The sequence below is a fragment of the Thermothelomyces heterothallicus genome (genome assembly GCF_042370625.1).
Source record: "Thermothelomyces heterothallicus CBS 202.75 unplaced genomic scaffold P884_scaffold_4, whole genome shotgun sequence".
NCBI lineage: Eukaryota > Fungi > Ascomycota > Sordariomycetes > Sordariales > Chaetomiaceae > Thermothelomyces > Thermothelomyces heterothallicus.
Window position 1 is genome coordinate 1480552 of NW_027192565.1, and position 15401 is coordinate 1495952.

General features: G+C 58.1%; 6 protein-coding genes across 6 annotated transcripts in view; 3 read left to right on the plus strand and 3 right to left on the minus strand.

The window, feature by feature from the left end:
* Positions 1 to 3213: 3213 nt before the first annotated feature.
* On the minus strand, positions 3214 to 4703 carry P884DRAFT_283256 (scaffold protein Nfu/NifU N terminal-domain-containing protein). The gene is made up of 2 exons (XM_069443648.1): positions 3746 to 4703; positions 3214 to 3653 (listed from the first exon to the last, which is right to left on the minus strand). The coding sequence occupies exons 1-2, from the start codon at positions 4598 to 4600 to the stop codon at positions 3498 to 3500; spliced, it is 1011 nt and encodes a 336-aa protein (XP_069300284.1). The 5' UTR covers positions 4601 to 4703; the 3' UTR covers positions 3214 to 3497.
* A 490-nt stretch (positions 4704 to 5193) lies between these two features.
* Positions 5194 to 6066, plus strand: P884DRAFT_193513 (uncharacterized protein; the record flags this gene model as incomplete). Its single annotated transcript, XM_069437764.1, has 2 exons — positions 5194 to 5462; positions 5520 to 6066. 2 exons carry the CDS (start codon positions 5194 to 5196, stop codon positions 6064 to 6066), a joined length of 816 nt encoding a protein of 271 aa, XP_069300285.1.
* Positions 6067 to 6424: 358 nt separating this feature from the next.
* Positions 6425 to 7666, minus strand: P884DRAFT_267749 (uncharacterized protein; the record flags this gene model as incomplete). Its single annotated transcript, XM_069442139.1, has 1 exon — positions 6425 to 7666. The coding sequence occupies one exon, from the start codon at positions 7664 to 7666 to the stop codon at positions 6425 to 6427; it is 1242 nt and encodes a 413-aa protein (XP_069300286.1).
* Positions 7667 to 11030: 3364 nt separating this feature from the next.
* P884DRAFT_297692 (uncharacterized protein) lies at positions 11031 to 11738 on the plus strand (the record flags this gene model as incomplete). Its single annotated transcript, XM_069444542.1, has 2 exons — positions 11031 to 11567; positions 11628 to 11738. 2 exons carry the CDS (start codon positions 11031 to 11033, stop codon positions 11736 to 11738), a joined length of 648 nt encoding a protein of 215 aa, XP_069300287.1.
* Positions 11739 to 11787: 49 nt separating this feature from the next.
* On the plus strand, positions 11788 to 14573 carry P884DRAFT_297693 (ras guanine nucleotide exchange factor domain-containing protein; the record flags this gene model as incomplete). Its single annotated transcript, XM_069444543.1, has 4 exons — positions 11788 to 12094; positions 12171 to 12374; positions 12546 to 14386; positions 14478 to 14573. The coding sequence occupies 4 exons, from the start codon at positions 11788 to 11790 to the stop codon at positions 14571 to 14573; spliced, it is 2448 nt and encodes an 815-aa protein (XP_069300288.1).
* A 463-nt stretch (positions 14574 to 15036) lies between these two features.
* Positions 15037 to 15401, minus strand: part of P884DRAFT_256493 (voltage-dependent anion channel) — a gene marked incomplete at its 5' end in the record, with an annotated part of 2136 nt that continues 1771 nt past the window's right edge. The window contains one exon of the mRNA XM_069441067.1: positions 15037 to 15278. Within this exon, the coding sequence (XP_069300289.1) occupies positions 15254 to 15278 (25 nt within the window). The remainder of the gene's footprint in view (positions 15279 to 15401) is intronic.

Here is a 15401-nt window from a genome sequence, read left to right on the forward strand (position 1 = left end):
TAGCAGGTATTCAAGGCCGTCGTCATCTGAGATCATACATCCTGTATACGCATGTACCCCATGTGCCTGGGGCCGCTAAGTTTCTGTCCTTGATTACCGACCCAAACCCGGTACCGTCATAGCTTCGTCTCATCATCCGGCTCGTAAGTTCAACAGGCACCTAAGGTCAAGTCGAGAGCCATTCATCAGCACTAGAACTCAAACCTCCCCTTGGTTCAAGTATCTACAGTAAGATACGGATCTGTACTTTCCTCGGCCTTACTCGTGGCCGTGGGTCGAACAACCCGCACAGCTGTCCTGGAAGCCCCTCCCGTATGCTCCGCAGACCCGGCCGTTTCTCGGTTGCACAGGGCTGCCCAACATCATACGATTAGGTGAAAAAGGACGATTCAGGTGTCGCCTTTGCTACCTGCCTACTAGTAGTGTACAGATGAATGTCTCTTTCGCGCCTAGTACCTAGTTTATAGGTACCATTCTGCAGTTCGAAATCCTTCCAAAAGAAAGCCTTAAACAAGTCGTCGGAAGGTGAGCGATTGACGTACTAATAATGCGACGTCAGCTTGTCAACAATTGACAAGTTTCCCACCACTTTTCACACCAATCTAGTGAGTACGGAACACGCGCATTTACACGGTTCAATCTATACAGTGCCTGTACTTAGTTAAGAGAGATCGGAGTTGAAGCCCATGCCCGGCCCCTGCTTGCTTGGTCCCCAATTGGCAGGGTAGGCCTGGCAGGGGTCTCTCAATACCGGGGCGGGGAAGGAGGGGCAAGAGCTTCCCGGTTTCTTACTCACAAGTTGCTATTGGATGAAGTGCCGTATCGTATTTCTGTCGACATGAAACCGGAGGGCACTCATCTGCATGGCCCCCATGAATGGAATATTAAATTGAAAGCAAAACAGTCGAAACTAACAGATTAGGACAGAATGGAGAGAAGAACTTAAGGTCCAAGCCGGGACGGGGTTCTAAGCAACCTCGAGAATGATTAAGAAACTTGTTTCGCCACGTGCATCGATGCCTTTTGGGAGCCTGGGATCGCCAGGAACAGGCGCGTTATGTACATACATACCTTCTATGTAGAGCGCGCTAGGTATTCCGTAAGTTATTACATACTCATAGAAGCTGTCAAATCCAACGTCTGCACTGGCCGTGAAGTTTGCTGCCCAGGTATTGGTTGCTTGATGTCCGCCGCCGCCGTGCATAACCAAGAAAGAACCATCTCCAAACACAAATTATTAGACGGCACAGATGCACGTTTTCCTCGGCTGCAGGTGGCCAAAAACGGTAGGGGGCCTAGTTCACCGAATCTAGTGGCTCTTCCTCCTCACAAGACATTTCCGGCGCTCGCCGGGCTTCTTTGAGGTCGATGAACGTCACTGCCTCGAACCTATTGTCAGTAAGCTAGCTGTGCACGCGAGTCTTGTTCCGAAGACGATGAAATTTTCATAGCGGTGTTGATGGAGATGATGCATAAAACACACTCGCCCAGGGCCGGGCAGGAAACCTCCGCGGCTGCAGTGCGACGGCATCATCGTGTACCACCACCACCCCGCAAAAGATCGAAGCCGTGGCAATGAGGTCGTCATCGGAGCGGTCGGTGTGAGAGCGGTGCCAGAGAACAGAGCTGATCACATTCGAGAAGAGGCAGGTAATGCTCAGGGTGCCGGTATACCGTCCAGGACGCACGAGCTTACAGTACACGGCAACCATGGATGCTTGGGAAGGCAAAGGTGGGTGGCAGGTGGAGGCTAGGCCGCTGCAAAAAGGGCATCACGAGGTCTTCAGTTGCCAATTACACCCCGTCATCGGCCCCGCGTGTGCTGGCCATTTCCTGGCCAGCGGAATGGAAAAGCCGATGCTGCGGTCGGGTATTTCATTTTTGGGAGTGGCCTGAAATAGTGCGGGGCCCCACCATTCTCGAACCCCAGATTTCCTCTCGGCCCGCCCACCGCCGAACTTAGCGCAGCCCGAATTCTACTAGCGCCACCCGACTCGCTGACTGGGGAGTTTCCTGCCCCTCAGTACTTCGTACTCCGTACATACATTCCCAAAGATATCTCGGGTAGGTTATCTATCTACAACACAATACCGGCTATCCTTGGAAGCAATTCATCCGACCACCACAACAGCACACAACTTGTAACACTTGCGTTCACTATGGGAATGTCTACGGAACGTCAGGCTGCTTCCCACCAAACGTTATCCACCGTTGCCCCGACAGGGCAGTGGCTCCACAATCCATGCCCTTGGGGGTAGACTGGCGAAAGAGTTGCTGCTTGCGGCAGGGGCATTACCAGCGTCATGGGCAGCCGTTTCACCAGAAAGTACTGATACAAATACGATGATCACTTTGCACATACCTGGCAATGTTCCTGCGTGGCCCGTGTGTGGTACGGCCGGGGTTGTTCTCCCGCTCCGAAGAGCTGTGGGGATTGTGCGCGTGTGCGCGCGTGTGTGCGCCTAAGATACGTAGGTGTGTGGACCTGCTTCACTACCTAGGTTAAGATAGTTACCCCAGATTTTCGCTCGATTCCCAGCGGCGGCCGAAGGGCGTTTCTGTGGAGCAAGAACTGGACAAGGGGCAAGAAGAATTTATATCGGTAGTTGTATACATAGGTGGGTAGGTATGCACATACATAAGGTATATATATATGTACTGTACATACCTAATGTACCTATTTGCGGATGTCGCTGGGTGTTGATGGTGCGGAAAGGGAATAGGGCATGAGGCAGGAATGCATGCGAGCCAAAGCGAAACGCATCAACTTTGGAGCCCCCTCTTGCGACAGTGACCACCGTCAAAAGCAGTCGCTAGAGGTGGGACACTCGCCTATTGCTGTCATCCGTCTTAATGGGCAGCTTCTCTGCGCGACTCGAACCTGATGCTGGTGACACAGCTCCCAAGGGATTGCTTGGCATGCATCTCCACTGATACTGTGGTACTTCTTCTGCTACGCTGATCAGGGGGGGAGCCTCCTATTGGCGGCGGTGGCTCTTCTTGTGGCAAGATTTGGAACCGGAAGAACGGTTTCATGACTGCAGACAGGGACTCCACGCTCTCTGTGTTTGTGGGGAAGAAGAACCATTGTGGCAAGCAATCATGAATATCACGACGAGACCCCGAGGCCCGAGAGGGTGCCATCCCGTGGCTATCTGCCGGTCCAGCGCTGCAGTGATGACGGCGCTCCTGTGAGATCACAGATCAACATGCGCATGAAGGGACTCTTCGAAGCAACGTTTGCGGGACCTGCAACCGCGCGCTCTCTGTTTCTTCAAACCCGGGTATTTACCTTTCTAGTAGAGCAGAATACGAGTCGACTTCAGGCCCAATCGCAAATATGCGTTGAAAACCCGGTGGCAGGCATGAAGTATCATCACCTTCCAAGGGGGCTATTTTCCCGTTTGTATCCCAAATGCCGAAACGTGTCATGCTTCGAAACACATGTACAGTACATGCCAGGGGCTGCTCGGTACGTAGAAGTGAAGCCAACCCCATCAACCGGAAGCAGAGTCAAGCGACCCTTTGCCCGAGGTTGAAGGGGGCACTTCACCCTTCTGGGCCTTGAGCTTCTCCTCGAACTTGGCAAACTCCTGCATGGCGATCTCCTCTTCCTGGTCCAGCACCTGATGAACACCCTTGACCTCCTCGATCTGCAAACAAGTCAGCAAGCCATGTAAGGGCAACAGAAGGGCAAGACAGAGAGGGAGGAAAGAGGGAAAACAAAAAAAAAAAAAAAACTCACATAGTGCATGAGCATCCCTTCGATGCCATTCTTCAGCGTCACGGTGCTCGAGTCGCACGTCCTGCACGCGCCCCGCAACTTGAGCAGCACGTAGCCGTTTTCGAACCCGCGGAACTCGATATCCCCACCGTCTTCCTGGATCGCCGGGCGCACTCGAGTCTCGAGCAGCTCCTTGATCATCCCGACCACCTCGCTGTCGTTCTCGTCGTATGCCAGGCTGTCCTGCTCGGCCGCCTCCGCGCCCTCCTTCGCAACCCCCGCGGCGCCGGCGCCGCCGGAGGAGGCGGGGGAGCCTTCCCTGCGCTCCGCCACGTTGACGATGGGCTGGCCCGACGTGATGGCCTCGGTGATGAGCGCAAACACCTCGGGCCGGATGTGCGCCCAGTTGGCGTCGGCGGCCTTGGTGACGGTGATGAAGTCGGCGCCGTAGAAGACGGACGTCACGCCGTCGATATTCATGAGCTGTGCCGCCAGCGGGGACGGGTACGGCGGCGCGATGGTCGAGCGTGGGTTGAGGTATTCAATGAAGGGCGAGCTCACGCTCTCCGGGAGGATCCGGTGGTTCGGGAGGAACTTGAGAGCGTCTGGGTTCGGCGTGTTCTCGGTCTGGATGAAGATGGTGCGGCGGGCGGTTTTGGGAAGGAGGGCTCGCCATGGTTGCGGCTGAGACGGTGTGAGGCGTGGGCGAACGGAAGAGCTTGTACTGGGCGAGAGGAGACGGCCTTGCCCGGTGTGGGCTTGTCTAACGGACGCTGCTGTGCTCTGTTGAAGGCGGAGGCATGTCGTCGGCTTGAGGGCCCGCGTAGGGCGGGAGGCCAGAGGCCTGCATCCTCGTAGTAGTTTGCTTGACGGCATCGTGGAGTGTCATCCGATAAAGTGTGCTACTGTAGGTTACCGAGGTTGATGCGAGAGCGAAGTTCAGAGGACGGAGCAAACATTTCGGCGAAGTGCGGCGAGTCTCTCTTAACTTTTGCTGCATGGCGCCTTCGGCATTGCGGCGCTGACAAACCGCTTCAATCCGCTAACGTTAACGCCCACCAGGGACCCACAGACCCTTGGTTTTTTTGCGTCATAGCAACCTTGGCCCCAAATTTTTTGTCGGCACCTTGCACCTTGCGGGTTGCTGCTGTTCAGAATAGCCAAACCGTTGGTGCCTGCAAATCAAATGTTTCGCATGCGCATCGACGAACCGAATTAACAGTTCAAAGCAAGGTACCTACAAAGACGCAGCGTCATAATTCGAGGTTGCAGACCAGCAGAAGGTCAGGATACTTTGCAGGGTACCAAGTCAGAGAGAAGCAGTCAAATTGGCCAATTGCGAGTCTGATTGGTGCCAACAATCGCGGGTGCATGGAACTGCTGCTTCATTACAGCACCACCTACAGCGCAGAGCGGAGTCCCATTATTTGATCTGTCGAGGGCGCGATTGAAGAAGCAACAGAACAGCAATGAGTCTGGGACAGGAGGGCAACAGCGATCCCAGTTTGTCGGACATGCCTATCGCAGAGGGCAGCAACCCTGCCCTGCAGTCGACGATGCTCGGTGCCTCTTCACCCGAACGGACCGCGCCGCCCGCATCAGATCCCGCCGCCACAGATACGACCTCGGGGCCAGAGGCCGATCCTTTTCCTCCGCAAAAAGGGCCGGGTCCCAAGGTTTGCGGCGTGTGCGGCACGCAGCCGGGCAAGTACAAGTGTCCCAGGTGCTTGTTGCCATAGTTCGTCACCCCTCTTCTCTGGCCCCGCCATCCGCAGTGCTGACCGTCGCTCCGCAGTTGCTCTGTCGCGTGCAACAAGCAACACAAGGAGAATCACCCGCCCGACCCTCCGAAAGCCGAACCACCGTCTGCTCTAAACAATGCCCGGCCACCCGACTCCGACTCCGCCGATCCCTACAGTATCCTTCTCGAGCACCGCGACACCTTTCAGCATCTCTTCAAAAAATATTCTTCTCTCGCCGCGGAACTGACCCGCATACAAGAGATGACCTTGCCGCCCTCGGACGCGCCCGACCCGCCGGGCGGGAACGCGGCCAACATGGGCCGGAATAGACAGCAGCCATGGATCAAGGATGGCGGCAACATGGCGAGGAACAGACAGCAGCCGTGGACCAAAGACGTCGGGCTGCGGAGAGGTGTCGAAGCGCTGCGCAAGGCGAGGACGGACCCGAGCGACACGGGCGACGGGGTGCGCGAGTTCTGCGAGCTCGTCAAGCTCCTTCTGAATAAGAGAACGGAGAGTATCGACAAGGTCAGGGAGGAGGTGGTTGCGGAAGAGACGAAACAGATTGAGCGATTGCTGAGAGAGGAGGGTGGCCGATAGCCGCCGGCGGGCCCTGGTAACCGTTTCTCCGGCCTTGCAATTGCAAAATTCATAAGGTGGTGTGCTGCTGGGTGTCGACGTGCTCGTTGAAGGGAAAGGGAATAGAGGAACAAGGGAACCCAAGAGGATGTGGACTATCTTGAAGGAATCGGAGGGGACTTAGAAGAGCGTCCCATGTGGATGACCTTCTCACGAAGCTCCGCGCTCCATAGCAGGACGCGTAATCGTCAGGTTAATTAGCATTACTACACATCTACATTCGTTGGCGGCACCACGCAGGTAAGTCCATCTCCGTCGTCTCTTATAATCCACCATAACCCGCCCTTCGGCAATAATAACCCATCCTCCCTTCCAGAGGCTAACGCTTGAACCTCCCAAAGAATCCCTTACCGCCCTTGCCCGCGGTAGGCGTCGTCGGCGTAGTAGGCGACTGCGCCGCCTCCCTGGTATCCTCTAGTCCGCTGCCGCCGCCGCCGCCGCCCGTCCCACCGCTCCCCGACGAGTCCTTGCTCTCCCGGCGCCGGCCCTTCAGCGTCCAGAGCGAATCGGCCTTGCGCAGCAGCGGCGAGAGCAGCAACAACCGGGGCCCGCTCCGGGGGGTAGCAACAGCGCGATGAATATTACGATTCGCATTCGCATTGTCGTCGCCGTCCGCGGGAATGACGTGCGTCGGCGACAGCGGCGCCGGCGGCTCGTCGCTCTGCGTCCAGTCGACGCGCCCGTACTCGGCCCGCGGAAACGGCGGCGGCACGTCTTCCAGGAGCGTGTCCATGACGAGGGTGTCCGGGGCGGCCGCCGCGGCGAGCAGGGAGCGCCGGGCCCCCGCGCGCTCGTCTGCGGCCGACGAGGATGCCGACGGATCGGCGGCAACGCCGCCCGTGCTGTTGCGCCGCCAGGCCGCCGCCGCGGCGGCGGCGGCGGCGGCGGGAGGTTGCCTGCCCGTCGGCTCACCCCATACGCGGTCGGGCCGCGCGGGCCCCTCTTCCGGGGCGGGCGCGCGCCGGGACTGGCTGTCGCGCTCGAGGAGGAGGACCCCGTCCCGCTGCGTGTCGGTTTGCTGGGGCGCGGGGGCCGGGTCGCGGGCGCTGTTCCCGGCGGCGCCCGGGCGCGTCGCTGGAGGAGGGCCCCCCTCCAGGCGGAATTTGAGAGCGTGCTTGGAGAGTCTGTGGACTAGGTTGCCGTCCCGCATGCTTCCCACCGTAGTCGTCCTAGTGAATTGCCTGGCCGCTTCTTTCGGGACGTGATGGTATGCCCCGGGCTGTATGTCCGAAGCCCGGACGGCGCCCGCCACCGGCTGGTCCTCAGCCAACTCCGTCCTCCTCGGCTCCGCGACGGAGTCCGCGGACGGTTCGGCGTGTTTCTGCCGTGCTTCCCGGTGCCTCGCGCCGGAAGCATGCTCCCGGCCGTCTTTCCTGGTTGCTGCATCGCTGCGAGCCTTCCGCCTCCGTTCCGCCTGTGCTTTCTGCTCCGCCAACACGAGGTATAGACGGCGAGTGAGCTCGTCAGGATCGAAATGTCCCTCCGGGACACTGGTTGGCGCCTTGTACGATTTCGCGCCCAGTCCGTGGCCTCCTGGGGCCGGCCCCCTGGTGTAGTTCATTCTGTATTGCATGGCCGTCTGGACATCAAGGTCTTGAAGAGCGCCGGGGGGGGTGCCCTTCACAGAGAATGTCCAGTAAAAAGAAAAAGAAAAAAGAAAAGAAAAAAGAAAAGAAAAAAGAAAAGAAAATCGGGGCCCGGCCTTGGCCCAAGGTACACCGTAGGCTAGCGGCTCTTCGGAACGATGCTTCGAGCTCAATTTTTTTGCATCTCTCTCCCTTAGGAACCGGGGCCTGCCAGGTTTCCGGATAGTGGCGTGAGGAGTAGACCCGGGGCGGCGTTGTTGTCTCGGGCCGCAGTAGTCGCAGTTCCTTTACGGGGCGAAGCGCACCTACAGCACGACCGAGATATAACACTACGGCAACGCGGCTCCGGATGGGCTGGGATGACGAGAAAAGGGTTCGGGGTTGACAGATGTGTGTGTGTGTGCGGGTGTTGTGTGCGTAGGTTGATCCTAGAGGGGAGAAAGAGGGGGGATACGTATATTTCTGGACATTGGAATAAATATTCCGCCTGCACACCACGCACCGGCACCCCCTTGTCGAGAGCCCAGCGAGGGTTGCAGGGCACACGACCGTTGAATTTGGGGGGGGGGGGGGGGGGCTAGTCGAACCCCAGATCGGGGTCCCATGGTTCGCCAGCGCCGGTTATTGTGTATATGTACTACATAGTAGTGTATGTACGGAGTACAGCCAACGGGAAGCAAGACAAGACTGAAGAAACACGCCAGGAGATGCAGCGTTGCATTGGCGATGGATAGAGTTGATCAGATGCCCGATTTGATCGTCCGATGCTGGACCAGGAAGCTTGTGCCATCTACGGTTGGCCCCCCCAGAGGGGGGGTGTGGCGCTCCAGGGTTCTGGACGCAAGCGACTACACGACGGTGTAAGAGTTGACGAGTGGACTGGTCACTTGATTGCAAACGACCCAGCGCGCTTTGGAGCTAGTTACATACATCCACTAACTGCTCCGTAGTGTACATGCACGTCGTCAATGCCCCGCGAATGGGCCCGGACTGCCTTTACAACCGAGCCATTTCTTTAATAGGGTCAGCGTGCCAGAGACCAACATGGATGATCATGGATGATGGTCCATCTTGACCTTGTGCGCGCGACCGCTTCGTGTGTCAACTCGTGTGTCGAGCTCGATCGGGACCAGGGACCAGGTGCTAGTGTCTGGATTAGGTTGGGTGTACTAGCGAAGTGTCGTGTGGACCCAATGCATCGTGCCCACTAGTTACTGCGGTACCAAGAAGTCCGTTGTGCGTATTTTGTACACAGGGAAATAGGGGAGCCTCTGCTTGTGTACGGATTACATAGACGGCGGGACGTCGCATGCATGCCAACACATAAGCGGAGCTAAAGCCGGCCGCCATCTGACAGCCGGCCGAGATGAGAGAGAGATCAGATGGGATATATGGCTTTGGCACAAACGCCATGAGCCCGACTTGGCCCCCGACCCTTTTTTTTTTTTTTTTTTGTGCGCTTTCCAACCTTGGGTGTGATCAACGCAGCCGGACCAAGGACCTTCGGGCAGCAGCAGCAGCAGTGCTCCAGAGTAGGAGCTGTAAATGTCTCGGGTGACGGTAGCTGGGTTCGAGGACGCGGAGATGAGTGTTCTTTACGTATGCGCATACATACATACGAACAATCACATACTGATCTTCAAACGGAAGAAGGGCCCCCGGCCTAGGGAAAGCGTCAAGGTCAGCCAGATTCTTCAAAGTACCGAAGTTTCAAGGCATCACCGATGCCAAGATGCATGACTGGTGCAGCTGTGCGTCTACGAATCAAGTCACACACAAATGACCTGGTAGTTCGAACTGACATTGACCGTAGCTGCCCGTACGCACCTGAATTGCCGTGCCGTGCTGTGCTGACCCGAGCTGTGCTTCCCTCGGCGCCGTTTGGCGGGCCAGTCTCGTGTCCTGAGAGGCTGCGCCAGACTCGGGTGCGCAAGGAGCCTGATGATACCTTAAGCAGTGCTGATAGTTATTCCCGTCAATGATCAGCATCATCCCCCATGATGCCATCGTCAAGTGAGTATGTCGGACTATCGAACTTGGACACCTTGTCTCAGCGGAACTTGGACATGCTGTCTCAGCAAAACGATCAGCCTTGCCAGGACCGACTGTTGATCATCTCGCGTCATTGCAATGCCGACTTCTATCGCTTTCCTGTTACATCGGAAAAGCGGACAGTTTAGATAAGGGGAGGCGGGACTAACAGAAAACAGCCCTTGTTTGTTCGAGTTCTTTCCTTCTCAGCTTCGTTGGTTTCTTGGCATCGGAATTCGTGCAGGGAAGGTAAGCCTTGGCTCAACAAGCAATTCTGGAGACCCACCGTCTTCTTCGAGCTAGGTGTGCCCCCACAAGCCCCAGAAACCATACCGCGTTATTAGCGTGGTGTAGTACTCCGTACGGAGTACACAGTAATCTGTTGTGTACATGTACATAGTGGTTGAACTTCGTTAGCGAATTCCACCTACATCACTTGGATTACTTTGTAAATACCCTACGGGACACGCAGTCGTCACCTGCAGGACACCTGTAGAATGGAAACGTAAAACTGCGGCCGTACCATATCGAGAGCAGCCAAGACTCGGACCTGACCGAACTTGGGCCCCCGCTTTTTATCAACCTTGACCTCTGAGGGGAGCTCTCTGCAAACAAGCGGCCGAGCCTGCCCGGCAGCAAAATTTGTCGAGACACGTTTCCGGAGCCGGGTGCTACACTACACACTACTTGCTGCGGCACTCTGCAGGACCACGCATCTCGGACCCGGCGCGGCCTGTGCTTGCTGCATGGTTCACTGGGCTCGGAGCAGGGGAATTGACAACATGCTGCAAGTAGTTGACTGTTTTCCGTCCGCGGGAGAATTACCCAACGATGGCAGACGACAGCGGACCTGTATTGCCAATTACCCTTTGTTGGGCGAGTTTCTGTTTGTGCGCGGGCTCTACACTAATTAGGTGATGAGTGCTAGGTATGGATGTACGGATTGGATAATGAAGGTTATGTGCGGATTACAAACTTGGGTAGGTGCTGGCCCGGGGGATGGAGGGAGCTGTGCCCCGGCCTCGCGGCGACCCCGACAAGTTACCGGTACCCTACCGAATGGGCCCCAGGGCGACCCTGACCCTGACAGGAGTCTAACCCAAACTCCAATCCGACCCGATTGCTGAATTCGTTCAATTTGACGCACTGGGGCGGCCCTGGACTTTCGACCTCTCTCACAAAAGAAGAAAAGAGATTGCCATCTCCATCCCCGGTCCGCAATTTTCCCCTCCCAATCCCCAACCCGGGTCGTCGGTGCAGCGGTATGATTTTGCTGTCTCTGCGCGCCGCCATGCTCTCGGGTTAGCCATGTGGGCACAGACTCACCAGGCCGTGTCAGACCGTCCCGGGGCAGCGCTGCCGCAGCTCTCTGAGCCCGTGCTGCCGGCCAGTACCCCGCCGGGAGCTGCTGGCGCTGATGCAGCAGCTGCGACGGGGAGAACAGGCGAACCAGACTTGGCTCCGCCATCCGGACAGCTTTCCTCCATCGCTGGCTCCGAAAGCACTTTCTTGCTCGTCGACGACCCTCCCGTCGCCGGCACCAGGGATTCCTTCGCTTCGATCGTCGACGACCCGTTTTTCCTTCGCTACCACAATCCCGACCCCGACCCCGTCCCCGTCCCCGTCCCCGTCGCCGTCTCCGAGCCCCATCCTGCTCACCCTCATTCCCATCCACATTCGCAGCCGCAGCCGCAGCCGCAGCCGCAATCCCATTCCCGTCCCGCGCCCCCCCAACCCGGCGCGTCGACCGCCCCGACGACGAGTGCTGGCCACCGTAACGAGGAGCGACAACCGTGGATCCCGCCACGGAAAGAGTCTCTGAGCCATACCAATCCGACCCCCTGGGTACGCTGCCCGTCCTTGTTTTTTATATAATCCCCGCCGCTTGGAGTGCAAGGGAAACAGCGCGCGGCTGTCGAGTCGCGGCCACAATGCCATCTCCAAGACGCGCCCGAGAAAAAGAAGGAGAAGGAGAAGGAGAAGGAGAAGGAGAAGGAGAAGGACCTCCGGGGCTGACCGTTTTCTCAATTTTTCTCTGGTCCAGTTTGAGCATGCCCGCAACGACATGGAGCCCATCAACATCGCCGTCATTGGCGCCGTAGGCGTCGGCAAATCCACCTTCATACAACACCTGCGCCGGACCCCCAGGCCGTCAAGCTCGAACATCACGACCCTCCGCCACGAGCTCGACGGCGCGAGCCACCTCGTCACCCTCGTCGAGCTCGATCTCGAGGGCATCGAGCTGGACCCGAACCAGCCCGTGCACTGGCCGAAGCAGATCGGAGGTCACTCGGTGCCCCGCATGGACGGCGCAATGATCCTGTACGACGCCGTGAACGAAGCGAGTATGCGGGAGGTGCCCCCGATTATGGGTGAGTCTCGTCTCTCTGTCTCCCAACCGAGCCCGGCGAGCCGTCGCGCGCCCATGCTCATTGGTCATTGACCCAGCTGCCCTCGCGAATTCCTCCCTGCCCACCGTCCTCGTCGCCACCAAGTGTGACACGCCCGACGACCTACGACACCCAGATCTCGCCGGGCTCGCATCGGCATTTGCTACTTGCGCGGGCCACTTCAGGACCGCGTCCAACGCGCCAGCCAGCGCCCGTGAGTGCCTCCAGGCCATGCTGAGAGCTGCACTCGCCAACCGGAGAGGTGAGCGTCCTCGTCGTCCCAATCGATTAACTATCGCAAGCTGGCTGAGAATACGGTCTCGAGCCTCTATCTCCCTTTTGTCTAACCCACCTTCTTCCTCCTCCCCCGGCCCCCGGCGGGGGTCCTGGTTCTGCAAATCCGCTGCGAGAGGTGACTAACGAACGCAATCAGACAAGCCCGAGGGCTCGGGTCCCAGGAGGCGTGCTGCTTCGACGGCGAACCTTGACGCGCCCACGGACCTCCATAACGGACGCCCAATCAGTCAGCACAGTAAACACAGCAGGGCCAGCTCCGACTTCTCGCTCCTGCGCGGCTTCCCGCAGCCTTCCCACGAGAGTCAGCACAGAGGATCGGCTTCGAGATCGCCGAGACCGGATTACCAGAGCGCCGCTTCCGGCAGTAACCTGAGCTCCGGCAGCGCCGCCGCCATCCCCGAGGACGGCAAGCAGCAGACGTTGTCGAGCATGCTGCGGACCCCAGGCATCCGGCTAAACGGGGGGGGCGAGAGCTTCCTCGACGTCGACGAATCCGACGGCGACCAGTTCTCCGAGGGCGCCTCGACCCGGCGGCGGAGCGATGACGGCAGTGACAGGCAGGCCAAGGTGACGGGCGTCACCTTTGACGAGCTCGTCGACAGGCTTCTCGCCCCCAAGATGTCGAAAGCCGATCACAGTTTTGCCGATATCTTTCTATGCCTGTACCGCAAGTTCGCTGCTCCTTCCGCGCTGCTCACGGCAATCCGCGCACGGCTGGACCAGTTGCGGAACGACCGGACGATGGAGCACCTGATCAAGGTAGAGGCGCAGATGCGCACGATCGAAGTGGTGGCCAAGTGGCTCTCCCTGTACCCCGGAGACTTTGCCAGGTCGGCGACGAGGAACAGTCTGGAGGAGCTGATCCAGCAGCTCGCGAGGGAGCCAGTCTTCCTCGCGGCCGCGCAGCAGATGCGGATGCACCTCGACCAGAAGGTCACGGTGGACGACGATACCGGGTGGGCGAACTCGGATCCGCCGGACGAGAACGAGAGCAAGGAGCCCGCTTCCGCCGCCGGACAAAGGGTGCGAGGCATGACCGAGTCGATGAGCTCCTTGCAGCTGGACGAGCCGGGCGCAGCAGCAGCAGCAGCAGCAGCAGCAGTAGCAGTAGCACCAAGCCAGCGGCGCGCGTCGCAGAGCTCCGACCTGTCCGGCATCGAGGGCCGCGGCCCCCCTCGCGGACCGGCCCGGCTCCAGTTCCATTCGGTCGAAGACTACGAGGCCGAAGCGGCCACCCTCGTGCCCGCGCCCGTCCTCCCCCTCAACAAGTTCAGGTACCACCAGTTCATGGAGCTTGACGTCGAGGAGGTCGCGGACGAGATGACGCGGATAGACTGGGTCATGTTCAGCTCGATCCGCATCCGCGACATGGTGCGCCACGTCAGCCTCTCGCACGAGCAGAAGGAGAAGTGCCGGCAGCTCAGGAACATGAACCGCATGGTCGCCCACTTCAACCACGTCGCCCAGTGGGTGGCCAACATGATCCTGATCCGGGACAAGGCCAAGCACCGCGCCCCCTGCCTCGAGAAGTTCATGCAGGTCGCCCAGAAGCTGCGCCAGATGAACAACTACAACGGCCTGGCCGCCGTGCTGGCGGGCATCAATGGCACCTCCATCCACCGCCTCGCCCAGACCCGCGCGCTGGTCTCGCCGGAAGTGCAGAAGCGGTTCGCCGGCCTGGTGCTGCTGATGGGCACCCAAAAGAGCCACTTCGCCTACCGGCTCGCCTGGGAGAACTCGCCCCTGCCGCGCATCCCCTTCATGCCCCTGCACAGGCGCGACCTGGTCTCGGCCGAGGAGGGGAGCAAGACCTTTGTGGGGCCCGGCGGCGACCGCATCAACTGGAAGAAGTTCGAGGTGCTCGGCGAGGTCCTGCTGCCCATCATGAAGAGCCAGGGCCAGCCGTACCCGAACCTGCAGCGCCACGAAGCCTGCAGGGAGCTGATCCTAGATTGCCGGATATCCACCGATGAAGAGGTAGGATCTCTCTCTCTCTCTCTCTCTCTCTCTCTCTCTCTTTCTGGTTCCCTTGTCTGAGGATGCATTGCTAATCTCGCCTGTCGGACAGGATCTTTACCAACGCAGTGTTCAGGTTGAGCCCACGACCGGCGGGGGGGCGGCGGAGTCGGCCAAGAAAAAGTTTGCCTGGTTGGCGAATAGGTAAGATCTAGGTAAACGACACGACGGTGAATCCGCGGTAGTTGGAGGTAAAAGATTGGCTTGTTGTACGTACCCTGGCTCGGAATTTTGAGAGCAAAGACTGTGTCCGGAGGCAAATGGGATGCAGATACAGCCCGGTGTACCGCGGAAAACTGCTCCTTTCTTGTACAATTTGGCGGTAACGGGCTGCTGCATCAAAAATGGAACAAGTGGTGGAAATGGAAAAGGCAAGCATGGCGGAAGGGAACATTTCCTCTTTTTTGTTTCCTTTTTTTGATCTTGTTTCTTTTCCTCTTTCTTTCTCGTCGCTGTGGGAAAAAAAAAAAAAACTTATGGGAGGCTATCTCAGACTAGATGTTCTCTCCGTGACGAGCAGTTGGCAAAAGCATAATTCGGACACCCCTAAAACTTGTCGCCGCCATCATGAAGGGATCTTTAATCGGTCATAATCTGTCTATGGGTATATCCGTCGCTATGCTGCCTGACTCTGAACCAATATAACGATGCGCCTCTTGATGAGCATGCTCGACAATATCCCGAAGACCCCCCTTTCTTGAAGCCCCACAACAGTAACATGACAGTAGACAAGGAAAACCAATGCTTCACCCGTTGGGAGGCAGCCTTTGAAGTCTCTCCCTATAAGGACCCGCTCTTGTCAGCCCCAGATCTCGGATGGGCGGGCCTCTAGTCTACATCCTTTGGCCAGAGTCTAGTCGGTGTATCAGCTGCGCTGTCCCAGAAGAAGAAGAAGAAGAAGAAGAAGAAGAAGAAGAAGAAGAAGAAGAAGAAGAAGAAGAAGAAGAAGAAGAAGAAGAAGAAGAAGAAGAAGAAG

Excerpts from the sequence above, each read along its gene's own strand:
- P884DRAFT_283256 (XM_069443648.1), bottom strand. The coding sequence starts at position 4,600 with ATGCCGTCAAGCAAACTACTACGAGGATGCAGGCCTCTGGCCTCCCGC. Across the intron at positions 3,654-3,745 it reads AAGGGATGCTCATGCACTAT|ATCGAGGAGGTCAAGGGTGT; the intron begins GTGAGTTTTTTT and ends ACTTGTTTGCAG.